At 31.4% G+C, this 15,635-nt stretch overlaps 1 protein-coding gene across 1 annotated transcript in view; it reads left to right on the plus strand.

Annotated features, from left to right (window-relative positions):
• Positions 1–7,358: 7,358 nt before the first annotated feature.
• LOC118206111 (uncharacterized) overlaps positions 7,359–15,635 on the plus strand; it is a 111,830-nt gene continuing 103,553 nt past the window's right edge. The window contains exon 1 of the mRNA XM_085813806.1: positions 7,359–7,715. Coding sequence (XP_085669932.1) covers positions 7,670–7,715 — 46 coding nt within the window. The 5' untranslated portion in view covers positions 7,359–7,669. The remainder of the gene's footprint in view (positions 7,716–15,635) is intronic.

Genomic DNA, 15,635 nt, shown 5'->3' on the forward strand with positions numbered 1-15,635 from the left:
AAGGCTATATAAACCCTGCTGGTACACGGAGTCATTTAGTCAGTGCCTCGTCTAGCGAGCTGATCGTTAGTCTCGTGTCGAGAGTATTGCGAGTCTAGCGAGTGCATAGTCGAGTGTATCGAGTGTATTGTCGAATGCATCGCGAGTTGTAGCGTGGAGAGTATCGAGAGTACTTTGACTTCCGAGAATGACGAAACAGAGTCGGGAGCTGTACTCTGGTGCTTTGCCGTGAAGCTGTCTTCACCGTTACAGCCTGAAAGTTGTGTTGCTGATTGTTTCAGCATGCTAGTCATAGTTTTTCGACAACCGCGGATGTGCGATTGTAACTGTCCTGAGTAATACTGGCAAATAAATTGTGTTTTAATATTTCATCAAGCGTTGTCATCAATTACTCCAAATCCACGAACTCGTGCAGAAATATGCAACAATAGTTTTGAAGATGTACATTTTAAAATATCGAATAATATTTGAGAAGCCGCATTACTTCTTGGACAGAATGTGGCCCAAATGTGTCAAACTCTTATGATTCTGCAAAAACATATGCAGTTTTAATGTTTCCCGAAAAATGAGAAAATGAAAAGTGAGCCGAAAGTATAACCGAAAATAGTTTGTTTATAGCCGAATAATGTTCTACAGAAGAAAATATTTGTTTGCATGATAGATATAGTTATTTTCTAATACTTTCAATCCTGATATTTTGTAAAAATTTTAAAATAAGTTCAACAATTAAGCTACAATAAATTAAAAAGATTTCTGTAATTTAAATTCTGCAGATTTCAAAACGTTAAAAGAAAAGTCTATTCAGCTTTCATTTACCATTAAGCTTCGTATGCTTCTTTTATGCGGAACAGAATTCATATATTAAGAAGCGTGTTAATTCATAATTATGTGTTTAATAAGAAATTTATGAATAATATAGAATTTCTAATTCTAATTATGGTACCTATATGATGTAAAATGTAGTTTCAGCTGGCTTTCGAAACGCAAAGTTGATTCGAAAAATGGATTTACTTAATTAATATTTAATTAATACTTAATTAATATTTATTTGGTACTGTTCTGTTATTAGGACCATATTCAGAAATGTATGAATGCATGTGCATATATGTGTATATGTATGCACACGCATACATTCGTGCTTACATATATACATGCATACATGAACACATCCATCCATCCATATATGCATACATACACATATTTCTGGATTTGGTCCTCATAACAGAAAACAATACCTTCTATTTTCTCCCTACCTAAACTGGTGTTTAAATATCAAATACTGACTTTTTTTTTTTTCCCAGAATTAAATAATTCTGTTTCATTTTTCATTCATTCAGTATTTTCACATTTATTTGTTGTCGAACTGGATTCAGCAACATTATGGCGATACACTATAAAATTTATTTACCTGAGCAAGTCTCTGCTCGTAGAATATTTTCTGAGGAAACTGGCTGATCACAATCACATTATTGGTAGAGAAAATCCCAGGTAAGCAACTAGTTCAGTCACGAACAATGAACCAGTGAAATAAAATATGAGGATCCAAATTCACTCCACTACTGTAACACTTGTATGTAGAGTGCATTATTTAACTGAGTTTAAGAAAAAGATGCCTTTGCTAAGGAATTTCTAAAATTCGATTGCTTTAAATAAGGGAATCTTCTAATAAATACCTTTGAAAAGGATTTCCTAAGAGAAACTGGATCGTATTCGCGAGAAAAACCATGAAAACGCGCACGCACCCATCCAGTTGCACCCACCGGCAAGCATTCAAACCCGAGTCAAAGTATCAGTGTTTAGAGGTCATGGGGGGCGACTTTCTAAGCGAAATTAGCTTGTATTCGCATTACACATCGAGGAAAAATATAAGCATTCCTCTGCAGCCAACCCGCTTACTGTAGTTCGACTCCAAACCGAACTATCAGTGTTCAACTGTCCTATCCAATCGGCCATTGGAAGTGTAAATAAAGGCATATTTATAATATGCGAAACTAATGTATAATGTGGATTTACTTGTTTATTTTTACCCTGCAGCTCGTGATCTACAGTGAGAAAAGATCTACAGTTATTTCGTAACATGTTTGAATGAACATCAAAAACATTTTGTAACAGGTCTGAATTAACTCACAACTTTTCCCTGAATAAGAATTTCATATAAAATAACTCGATATATTTTTATGTATTAATTTTAAAAATATAAGAGATTCTTTAAGGCAGAAAAAAATGTTTCATTTATTTTGTAATAGGTTTTTTGAATCGAAATGTTATGAAGATTATAAAAATGCACTAATATAAGTACAGCTATTCTATTTAAATTTCTGTCTTTGGTTGATGTTATGAGTATTTTTTTTTTCATTATGTTTTTTTTAATAGAAATATATTGAAATTTTAGTTTTAATTTTAAAGCAAACATGTATATCAAATATCAGTAAATGGATATTGTTGTTAATTTGATATTAACTAATGAAAGAAAATTCTAAGTATATTTTATGTATAATACAGAAACTTGTTCTTTGGAAATAAATAAATGTATTTAAATAGAAAAGCTTCTTGGTGAAATGAATGTATTTTTATTTTTTATAACAATTTTTTTTAAGTATTGTATGTTTACAGTGCAGTATATGCTTCAAGTGATTCACTCGTGTTGAAAATTTAAGAGTTTATGAAGCGATTATTCGCTGAACTTATGTGATATATTTGTAAGGTTTCTTGAATACGAGTAATCTGAAGAGATATTTGAAATCTCATGAAAGAAACATCAGATGTAGTGTATGTCCTAAGAAATTTAAGTTTGTAGTTTGAAAAGTCGCGAAGCTTCTCGTCTTAGAATTTTGTAGTGAATAATCACAAGTTCTTTTCATGTAAAAAGGATATGAAAACTTATAAAGTTACTTTTAAGAGTAAATCGTGATAAAAAATATTTAGTGAGCATAAGAATTTAAAACAATATGAATCTTTACATCGTATTGAATGTTCGGACATTTTTTTCAAGTAAAACAGAATTTGAAGAAAATCTCACGAACCTTTTTTTTTTTTTTTTAAATTTTGCTGGTGTCAAAAGAAACAGAAATATGCTGATGATGATGTTTTGAAACAGCATGATACTTCTCTTCTTATAAATTGCATCCATTGTTTACAAGTGTTTAAAAGAAAAAGTGATCTCTTACACCACATTCGAATGCGACATGGTTTGATACGAATCTTACAAAAACGAAGAAACGTTGACATCGTTAATACATGCAAGTCTTCTAAAATCGCAAGTCTTAATAGTATGTTCGCAATTGAATCGATTTGCTAGAACATAGAAAATGATCATGTCTTAGATGTACTTCTTGAATATATAAAATTGTAGTTAGTAGGGAAAAAATGAGTTATGATGTAGTTTTACACTGAGTTATGATATCGGTGTTTGAAATGGTAATCAATAGTTACATTTAAAATGTGTCGTGAGTGTGAAAATGCAGAAATAAAAGAGCTTTGGCGAATTTAATAAACGTGGTTCAATGTGGTTGATGGAAAAATTTGTTCCATGTGAATTAAATAGTGTAAGATATGAACCTCTTTCTCTCAATAGTTAATTATTCAATTGTAAGACAATTAAACTTTAAATATATATGCATATAGTACATGTAATGATTAATATTACATTGATTAATGTAAATAACTGATGATATGTGTATTAACATAGTGAATGTTCGCTTTTATGAAGTTCTAAGCATTACTTTAGATACCATTCATAAAACTTTTATCTCATATATGCAAACATGACAATATCTATTGAGTTTTCGTTTATTCTTTGGAATGTATGAAAGTTTAAATATTTTTTTTTTAATTTAATGTAGATTGGAGTAAAATATCTGTATCTTTCTTCATTTCAATCGGTAATATCTGTATGCTGGTAAAGGTACATATGTTCGTAAGAATTATACTGTGTCACATTTTTGACAATCTTCTTTCATTCATATTAGCTAATAAGAGAATTATTGAAGTTAGTAAAGTAATGAAAATGAACGTTATTGAAAGAAAACTCTAAAAGCATTTACATTTCCAGAAATATATCAAAGTTCCTTTTCTTAAAAACAGCAGGTGTATCGTAGTTTTTATTTCTATTTCATTAAAAGCTGAACTTGTAAAATAAAAATTTTCTATTAGTGTAAGGTAAACAAAAAAAAAAAAAATCAAGAGACAATCCGTATCATGAATGAAATTCAAGTCTTACATCGGATTAAAAAGAAATATTCTGAATCTAATTGTTTATGCCTATTTAGCACAAAATGCGTTTATTTGTGTTATAAATTTAACTAAAACCATTCTTATAACAGTATGTTGCCTTTAAACTGGGTAAAAGTGTTAAGTATATTTTCTGATGGTATTGATATACTTGTCAAAGAAGTTCTAGAAACCTCAATTGTCGAAAGAGCATATGATAAGAATCTCCTTTCCTATCGCTACGTCAGTTACAGGTTAAGGGGTGGCTTGAATGGATAAAGGTAATGTTTGTGCAAAAATATAGTAGTTCTATTTTGAAATGAGAAATAATTCGCTTTTTGTCAATTAAGGAAACTTGTGGTATTATTAAACAGAATGTCAGTGAAAGACATTGCGTTTGCATAGTGAATTATGAAGGTACTGAAAGGTAGTAAAGAAGGTGAATGAAAGAATTAATTTGAACAAATAAGGTAAGGCTATCATTAAAAGAAAAAACTGTTTAAAAGATGTATGTTAGAATTAAAAGCAAGATGTTAAAATTTAAAAAGATGTAACAGAGTAAAACCAAAGAATACTGGTAATTCCCATCTGGAAAACAGTAATTTGAGTACGATATTGAAAAAGTTGGTTTTAAGAATTTCTTTATGCATGTGATGCAAAACAATTGCTAGTTTATCATGAGTGCTGACATAGATGCAATTAGTGCAGGAAAAATAGTAAAATTAGTATAGTTAGTGTCTCTAAAACATGAAAAAATAATAGTGTGAGCAGTGTAAATTCATTTGAAGTACTGAAATATGACATAGACTAAATATCAGAAAATGTAAGAAATATTTTGGTATGTGTGGATGAAACACTGAACGTGGTTGTAAAATTAGAAATGAAAATTATCAACACACTTAAAGGTAATCGGGATTTAAAACTAAATATGATGTTAGAAACTTTGAAGATCATAAAACTATATGAGAAAGAAATACATTTAGATATAAATGGTATTAAACTGTAAAGTTGTGAATGGAAATTTCTGAGTAAAACCTGTAGATGATCTATTATGATCGAGGAATAAAACAAGTATTATAAAAATTGTAAGGAAAAATTTGAATATGGAGTAAATGAAAAGAATCCATATCGTTAAAATGAATAAAAAGGGATAAAATGTTGGAATTACGAGTGATGAGACAGAAATAAAAACATTATAATAAATAAGTTAAGCTAGAATTAAGAAATATAAACACAGAAGGGAAATCATGAACGTAAGAAAAGCAATTAACAGTTATAGACTTAAGTTTTTTTAAAAAATATTCGGTAATGTAAGGAAGATATTGTTAAACACGTGAAAGAAATTAGAAATTCTGTAGAAAATTTAGTAAAAGAACTAAGATCACGAAAAATAAACGTTTCTTTTTAAATACAATTTCATACCACTAAGTTAAAGTGTGTATAGAATACTAGAGTGGTTTAAAAAAAGTAAATGAAGTTAAAATTCAGAATATATTGAACATTATAACGTTAAAAAAAGTGTTAAATTGCATCTAAAATTAAGTAATGTAACAAATAAACAGCATGTGCGGGAACGTTTGTGAAATATAACATATAAGTTAAAAATCAGGGTATGCTGAAATTTATGAAAGGTATGAAAAAAAAATAGTATGTGGAAATTAAATAAAATATTACAAATTAGAAACGTGTTAAGTATTAAAAAAATATGACAGTAAATGAATATGTTATTATGAACAGAAAACCTAAGAAATAAGTTAAAGTTTCATTTAAAACTAGAAAGGATAAAAGTATCAGAATAAAATTGAGTAATAAAAACAAATTATCTTGTAATTTCATTTTCATGACATGATGAACTATCATTAAAGGAAAGTCTTTTTTTATATTTGTTTCTTTTACATTGTTTTCAGAGTCGCGCATTGAATAATTTTAACACCAGACTTAAAAAATATGTTTCTAAAACATATAATTCACTTTTTCGTCAAGAGAGGGCAGCATCGCTATATCATCAAAATTAAGATGCAGAAAATATTTCCCGTTGCCAATATAAAAAAACTAACTTTAAATGAAAAGCAGGAGGTCTACAACTCAATCAGTAGTCTACGAACAACTCAACTCCACTCGAAACCACGCCCCCTAGTGTGATGACGTTGCCTTTGGCCCCGCCCTCTGTGATGTCATTGACCACGCCCTCAGCTCCTCCTGATGCAGAACTGTCATTTTCTATCTACTATGGTGCTAATCAAAAAGGGAGTAGGAGATCCTTGTATACATCCTCCAAGGTGTTTTCCTTAAGACAGAATCGGAGCTGGGCAATCTCATAATGTCATACTTCTAGAGCTCCAAGACGGGCTCAACCTCCTTCTAAATCATTGAATCTCTTTGATTTTTTATTCTAGTTAAATATTATTCAATTTCTAGCAACACCCCTTACCGCAACCACGTTCCATAGATAACACGTTCTGAAGTGATCACGATTTTTTAAACCATGATAAACTTCAGTTCTAAACATTACCACTTTAAGTCGACCCTTCCGTAGATCTCAAGCCGATGATACAAGTGGTCTGGAAACGTGACTGGCCGTCTTAGAGAAGATGTCATATCATACATATATGGACAAAGTAAGAAGGCATTTCTTGCCTAGCAACTTCTTAGCCTAGCGGCTTCGTGCACCGACTCTGTGTACAGCAGCTCTTCCGCAAAATAATTACAGAACTTAGTTTTTACTGCAAAGAAACACGAATGAAACAATGACATTTCTGGAATTTAAGATCTCTTTTGTATTTTGCATAATAGCTTAAGCTGGTTAGGGGAAAATATTCAGATTTTCCTCCGCGCCAAAAAATTCGAATAGAAGAAATATTATTTGAATTCACTGTTCTTTCTTTTCCATTTTGGGGTTTTCCATTTTTTATCCCGAACAATATTCGGATAAGCTCCAGAAATCATGGCGAAACATACACTGAATGCATCAAATTCTCCAGCATTCAATAAAACGCGCAAGTTTATAATACCGGCTTGAGCCGCTTAATAAGAAAGCATCTCCCGAATGTACCTGATGACGTAGAAGGCTGTTGTCCAATCAGCGAGACGCGAGGGCCTCAAAACAGGGTTAATCAAGGCCAGTTACGAGAGCCGAGTTTGTGAAACCTCGCATTTTACTCAAAGAACAGAAGTCACGCTGATGTGCAGTCATTCTTCGTGGCAAACAAATCGAGTTCGTTAAAGAATGTCAACAGAAAGTTCGTTGAATTTTTTTGGAAAGATCTATTGAAATTAATTGTAGTAAATTAGTCTTAGTTTTGGAATCCTAGTTTATGAATAAAGAAGTTTTGTGCGTATAGTTCTGTTCTGGCCTAGATTTAGTGATTGGTCGAACTGTTTCAAACGTTTAGAAATTCACGTGTTGGGATAATTCGGATACGTTGATTAAACGATGTCAAGATAGGGAGCCGATTTTAAAATGCTAGGAAGTGTAGTGATTGTTCTCTTTGCAGCATACCTTAATGGTAAGTTTGTATTTTAAGTTTTGATGCGAATTTCATTTTTCATTCGTAATTTATTTTGGATTAATTTAAAAAAAAGAAAAGATGCCGAGTGTTTATGTGAGTTTAAAAAATCCATTATTCTCTCTCTTTCTTTTTTCAGATGGATTTTATATTTGTGTTTTAAGTTTACATTGCCAAAAATTTAAATCGAATTAAAAAAAATGCTTAGTTCGTGAATTTAATTATTAATATTATTAAAGTTAAAAAAGTTCTAATTTATCATTTTTGCGCATAATTTAAATTTTAATGCATTGCGCAGTTTGCTATGTTTTGTTCATTGCATTTTTTTCGTACTTAGTGCCTTTAAAATGCTTACTTTCTTCGGTACTTTTCCGTTTCGCCGGCGCAAATCTCGCCAAGCAGACTTTATTGGCTACAACATACAATATACACAAATAAAAAAATGTTAACGAATGTTAGTTCTAAGAACTTTTTATTTTGAAGGCAAAACCATATTAATATCGCTTAAAATTTTGTAAAAAAGCCAATAAATAAAGACACTAAATTTGTAAAAAAGCGTTAATTTAAGAATTTACTATGCTTTCATGGTTCAACATCCTGATTCGCCGGTTCGTATCACGTGACCCCAAGTGATCTCATCTCACGTAAACTACGCTACAAAAATCTAATTCAATCAGTAATTATCTACATTAATTTCAAGTTAAATCTTAATCTGAAATACAAGTTTAAATGCAAGAATTATTTCAGTTCGTACGAATAGCTTACTCAGAAATTATGTAAAACCGCAGTGCTTTACTTCGCTTGTGCATTCTCATTAGAATTGATGAATTTAACCCTTGACTTTGCCTTTTCTATATTTTCGCCTTCGGGTGAACGGTGTGATTGCATCCTAATTGACTTAATTACCGCGAATTGCCTTAGAGCGTAAAATTGAACTATCTGGAAAAAATTCTATGTAATTGTATGCCAGTTTTGAAAGAAACAATCAATCTGATAAGAAATGGCTGCGACTTGTTTTGAAAGTGAGGCGTAAAAGGTTACCAGCGAGGATATTCTGTTTGACATGAATTGTACCATTACTGGCGACTTTATCGCCTGCCCTGGCAAAACGGAAAAGTACCCTTTCTTCTTTATGAATCTTGGTGCATGGGCTATCTACATGGAGCGTAATGTAAATACGAAACAATCTCTCTCAGAACTACAGATTTATAGCATCCCTTAGGTAAACAGCGTCCTGGGCTTTGTTTAATCAATTCATCATACTTGTTTTACTGCTAGTTTTGCTGTCCATCGAAGTGTAAATAATGATTTTGAAACTGGTATGTTGATCATGCATTAGGGAAAAATTAAAAAAAATTGAAATAAATAAGAAGTAGAAGAAGTAAATAAGAATAAATAAGAAGAATAGTAAAGACATGAGTTTAATAACGATTTCAGTTCTAATTTTCTAATCACTTTAACGTGTTGATTAAATTCATATTCATATTTTTTTTATTAAAAGAATGTAAACTGTATGAAACTGCGTTACGTATAAATGTACCCCGTCAGCGATAAACCGCTGAACACTAGTAACTCGACCCGGGTTCATATCCGAATGAGCTGGCTGCATAAAAGTTTTTGGCTTTTCTTAGGTATTATTATTTACGTGTAGGAAGAGAGGGATGCCTCCATGGAGGACTTTCTAAAGGGGAACTGGCTGGTTTCTAAGGGCAACACTTTACATATGAGAAAAACCACGAAAACGCTCATGAAGTCAGCCCGTTCGCGGGATTCGAACCTTGGAGCGAACTACCAGTGTTCATAGATTTTACCGCTCGGCCGCTGGTGATCCGCATTTTTCAGGTACAATATGGAGGTCTGCCAGTTTCCTTCAAAAATGTCTTCGTGAAGTGATTTCTTCCGTTACTTAATAGGCCTCGCCTGTTTTGGTATAATCAAAATAAATGCAGTCTGATACAATTTGTTGTTTAAGATAATAGCTCATTTCCTTCTTAAAGTCTCCGCAAAGACCTCCCCTGCTTCCGTTTAAGCAGATAGTTCTCGAATGCTATGCCAATTCATTCTGATACAGCGAATACTACTTTTATATGACTCTTAACAACTGATATGAGGTATATATGTACTTGGAGTTTATTGTGCTATTGTATACATCAGGAATGGCTAAACTTCTTTTCTATGAAAGCCTCATTGGAAAACTCAAGAGCTGCAACTAACTATATAGATCATAATTCAGAAGTCAAACAACAAAAATCAGCGTTATATATACAAAATTTTCACAGGACTAGTTTCGATGGTTTTACCGAACCATCATCTTCAGCTGCAAAACCGCAAATGTATTTGCGGTTGCGGTTTTGCAGCTGAAGATGATGGTTCGGTAAAACCATCGAAACTAGTCCTGTGAAAATTTTGTAAATATAACGCTGATTTTTGTTGTTTGACTTCTGAATTAGTATTTATTCGGCGTGTTATTGTGTCTTAATTATATAGATCATCTTAAAAGCAGTAAAATAATTTTTAATAGGAAAGAATGTTTGAAATAATAAACAAGGCTATCGCATTTTTTAATTAACGTGGTTATTTATAAACACTGATAATTTTTGTTGCTCTGTCTTTCTATTAAGACACTATTATATAAATAATCTCTCTGTGTGTATGTATGTTCCTATAATATACAGATTTTTAAAGTTTTTGTAATGTACTAAACACCATATTTTTTCGACAGAATAATCCAAACATTTATTCTGATTTCCAGATTTTTATTTTTTGACTGTAATTTTCAAAGTATTTTGATAAGAGCATGTTTACCAAATGAATTTTACAATAATACAGAAAGCTTTTCATTTTAGTGAAGAACTTCAGTAATTTCAAAAATAAAACTAAGAGTCTTTCTTCACTATTAAACCATACACATTACTTAGGAAACAAATACAGGTACAGTTAGAAGGGAGCGGGACACAAGAAATTCACCATTAATTATATAGCTATAGTCCCGCAGCACTAACTGTGCAGTTACGTCTCAGTTTGAGGATGATCATCCCAGGATGGGGACCGAGGTTCTCTCACTCCTCTTCGCCTACAACCAATATTTCTAGAGGACTTATTTAAATGCAAGAATTATTTCAGTTCGTACGAATAGCTTACTCAGAAATTATGTAAAACCGCAGTGCTTTACTTCGCTACTGCATTCTCATTAGAATTGATGAATTTAACCCTTGACTTTGCCTTTTCTATATTTTCGCCTTCCGGTGAACGGTGTGATTGCATTCTTTTCCCGTGTATTTCGGAATGCCCCTTTGCCATACAGACACTATACGCTTATAAACATCCATCTTTCTCCGGGATCAGAACCCTGGAACATCGGTACAGTCAGCCGCTAGCCGGGCAGCAGGAAACAAATACATTTATCGAGATAAGACACAGTATGACAGGGTGGAGAAACTGCACTTCGAGGTACAAAACATTATTTTATAGTAAGCTGAACTTACTGCCTTTTTTTTTTTTTTTTTTTGTATAAAACACAGTAATTTAGCTATTTTCAAGCAACTAACGTGAGAATGACTAAACCTAAAGCTAAATCATTAGATGCAAAGTAGATATATTATATTTTCCAATAAAAATTAAAGTTTATATATACGTTGTCACGTTCAATAAGATTAGATATGCATCATGAATGCAATGTTATGAAAGTAGGTTTACCACGGTAGTAATTCATAGAAACATATTCGCAGTAGGAATTAGCTGTTTTTTATTTACAACTTTGACCCCATAAACTGTTTGAAATGGATTAAAATTATTATACAAATAATATAATTTTGAAAAAATGTTACCGATTCTTAAAAAAAAAAAAAAAAAAAAAAAAAATTATAATCCTTTCTCAAAAATAAAACTACTGTTGATTTCAATGCGAGCCGTATTATGGCTTCTACCTGATTCCCCAAACTGCGGCTGGTATTAAAACCATAGAAAACCAGCGGAAAGATTTAACCTTTTAAAAGAATACATATGAAGATCAGAAACAGTTCTTATTAAAATAGTCGAAGGTGAATTTACTCAGAGTCATTATAATATGTATATGCAAAGTAAAGGTTTTTTCTGCCAAAAAAACTTATTTTTTGTTGTTATTGAATTTCTGAGTATTTCTCGGACGTTCTAAGATTCGTTTGATAACTACCATTTTTTGACGATATTTATTTATTTATTATCTATTCAAACAAAAATTATTAATTTTATCTCATTTGAAGTTTTATAAAAACACAATAACTTTCATCCATTTCTTCACTCTTTTCGATTTTATAAGCAGATATTTCATTAAAATATTAACCTTCCTTTCGAAAAAATCGATGGTCAAATACTTAGGAACGTTCGACACCGTAGTTAAGTTTTGTTGGCAAAAAATAGATGTAAACGACAGGATTTAAAATGTCATAGGATATTTAATTCTGATTCAGATTCCACAACAAGTGAAAGGATAGAAAAGATTTAATTATGAAAAGTTTTTGTAAAGTAAGTGATGGAGAAAAGTCTTTCGTCGATGCATCACCATATCACTTAATATATTCAAGTAACAAAACACGACGATCCTATTCTGTTAATGATAATAAAATTGTAAATTTTCTAATACCTTTATACATTCTCTAAAGACAAATTTAAAAATAGATAGGGTAATCTAAACAAATATTTTTTATTTTCGAAAAATCTGATCTCTGTGATCATCAGACTTTTTATATTGCAGTGATAACTGAAATATAGATTTTAGGACTGTGGTTTCCTAAATTCGAAAATATGGCAATGTATAAAAGTAGTTTATGGAACTGTAACCCACGACCTGAAGGTTATAATAATTTTCATACGAAAATAAGCAATCAAGCCCTATTACTTACTCATTCCTTTAGTATTTTGCTTAATGTGTAACTTAACCTATTTCAGCTTTCAAAATTGATCTGTGCTGGGAAGTGTATCTGAAATGGATTTAAATAAGAATTCGACTGAAATCCAGTATTGATTGGATTTTATTAATCAGAATTCCGCAGAACCATCGGAAACTCAGTTTCTTTCAGGAAGTCTTAGGAGAGAAAACTAGAATGATTTTGGACAAAATTAATTTCATTGAAATGTGTGGGTAAAAATTGTAGATTTTACAAAACAGAGAGCACTCCGAAAATTGCTTAAAATTTAATAGATTAAGAAGTAAAGAATTTGTAATTTTACAGTTTACGTCTAGCATAAGTATATTAAGATCTCACTCGCAAAAGATTTTCTGAAGCACGTTTTTTGGGGGGAGATGTGAGGGTGCGGAGTCTAAACGTAAGAGGATTTTTAATATCGAATATTGATTTATATAATTAACTGCAGTTCAGTTAGTTAAAATTATTAACGATACTACTTAGATATACAGTCAAATAACACACTAATGATTTATCATAATCTAAATATTTTTTACCTTTAAATATATACCGAACGGAAAACTTTTCTTTCGGTTACTTTGCCACTGTTCTACCAATTTTTTGGTTATACTAAGTATTTGAGTCTTTTATGTGCATAATACTAAAACAGGCGATTTGAGAATTGCAGGTTCTAAATTAATTATTTCGAAATTAAACATATACGAATCAGTAAGTAGAAACGGCATTTTCATCAGGTTATCGGAAAATACGGAATAAACTTTCATTTTTTTAAACAGTGTGGTAAGGACAAACGCTACTCAGCTTTTCATCATACCATGCAACTGTTTTGAATTTGAGTAAATTACAATTGCGAACGATTTCATGTTCTACGAAACGATTGAGGTAAATTTGTCTTTTTTCTTCATTACTTTCAAGTGTATATTGCTTTAAAATATTTGCCCTGAGATATTTTACACAATGCATAATTAACATAAAAAATTAATGAGCTAATTTTATAAAAAAAAATCTGAAAGGTTTCAGGTTTTAAATTACGTCCAAAGGGGCGTTTTTTTAACTTTTTGTGTGTTACCTTTATTTATTAAATATGATGTTTTTTGCACTTAAACCATAAAATTCAGTTCAACAGCAATGTCGCAAAATAATTTTAAAATGAGCCTATCTTTAGAATTTCCGATGCACAGTTCTGCGCGCTGGAGATAAAAAGGTTTATTTCCCCCGTAGAGTGTTGCCATTGTTCGCTTTTAAATCGTTGAGTTTGTTAAAGTTTAAAAAAATATGAAATCGATAATAAAACAGATTCCAAACTTCAAATTTGGGCTTTCAGATGCCCATATTCGCAGTAGGATTAAGTCATTCAAAATTGGATGGCTCTAGGTACCGTTGTTTTATACAATGAGAGAAATATACATACATTTATGCAGCTTCTTCATTATTTAATTTCTTCAAATATAATACAGGGCGATAATATTTGGTGGCAACGATTTGAAAAGTGATAAAGCCTTTTCAAGTTTTCAACGCAAAATCGCAAATTGAAAGCAATAGTCCTTCAGGGACAAACCCCCTTTGAACTAATAACAATAACCTGTGAATAAAATAATTTTTATTTACAGGTTATTGCTCCGAACTGTTCATAGAGCATTTTGTAGAATGTAAACAAACTTGCTTACTTCCAGAACTTAGTGACATGATTGATGGATTAACACGCCCAGCAGTACAAAAATTCCTGGGATTGGAGTTCCCCGTATCTCTTTAACCCTAGTTTTTCTCTAAATAGAATGAGAGAGAGCGGGCTTTTCATGACCGAGAAATTTTCTGGTCTTAGACCTGTATTGGCACATCTGTTGAAATATGTTAAAATGTCCTGTAAAGACTTACGAAAGCCCGTAAATTCTATAAAAGAAAGACAGCACTAAATTAGGTAGAAACTTATGTGAACATTTTTGATTATTTTACAGTCCAGGCTGTCAAAGCAGTACCTAACTAAAACACTTATTCAATTCAGATTGCAAAAGAGGAGAGGAAAAAGAAGAATTAGTACTGTTAAAGGAAACAGTCATTTGTGTGTCCTTCATTTTTCTCTTTCATTACACCTTTCAAACCGGAACTCAGTATCATTTAGGCACAAATGCGGGGGTAAATCAATAACTACTTTTTGTTTTTTGTCACCTAATTTTACCTTTTAATGAGCATGTCTCTAACTTTTACATTCTATTAACAAATCAAATGTATGTTGTTTTATGAATAATTCTTCTAGTGATTAGTTACACCCTAGAGTCGATACAAATATCGTAGATTATAGTCTTCATTTTAAAGGCTTTTAGATTTAATTCTGAGAGTAATAGTATGTCGTTAGAGAGAAAGTTTAGACGAATTTTTAGTCCAAAGGGGCTTTGTCTCGGAGGGACTATTGTTTTCGTTTTGCGATTTTGCGGCGAATCACTCTGAATGTCCGTTTCACTTTTCAAGCTGTTGCCACCAAATATTATCGCCCTGTATTATATTTGAAGAAATTAAATAATGAAGAATCTGCATAAATGTATGTAGTTTCTCGCATTGTGATAAAACAACGGTACCAAAACTAAATTGGATGGTTCAGAGCCATCCAATTTTGAATGACGTAATCCTACTGCGAATATGGGCATCTAGTAGCCCAAATTTGAAATTTGGAATTTGTATTTTGTATTTTGTATTTTTCGATTTCATATTTTGTAAAACTTTAACGAATTTGTAATTAACAAACTCAAGGATTTCAAAGCGAGCAATGGCAACGTTGTACAGAAAAAACATTTTTCTCTCCAGCGCGCGAGTCTCTGTATCGGATATTGTAAGGATATTCTCAATTTAAAATTATTTTGCGTTATTGCTGTTGAACTGAATTTTATGGTTTAAGTGCGAAGAACGTGAACAGACAAAATATTAAAAAACACCCTTTTGGATGTAATTTAAAATTTGAAACCTTTCAGATTTTAAATTTTTTTTTTAAAATCCCTCTGTCTCAAAACAACTGACTAGTAAT

This window comes from Stegodyphus dumicola, chromosome 3 (genome assembly GCF_044657685.1).
Source record: "Stegodyphus dumicola isolate Sdum_Otavi_A_Nest chromosome 3, ASM4465768v1".
Classification (NCBI taxonomy): Eukaryota; Metazoa; Arthropoda; class Arachnida; order Araneae; family Eresidae; genus Stegodyphus; species Stegodyphus dumicola.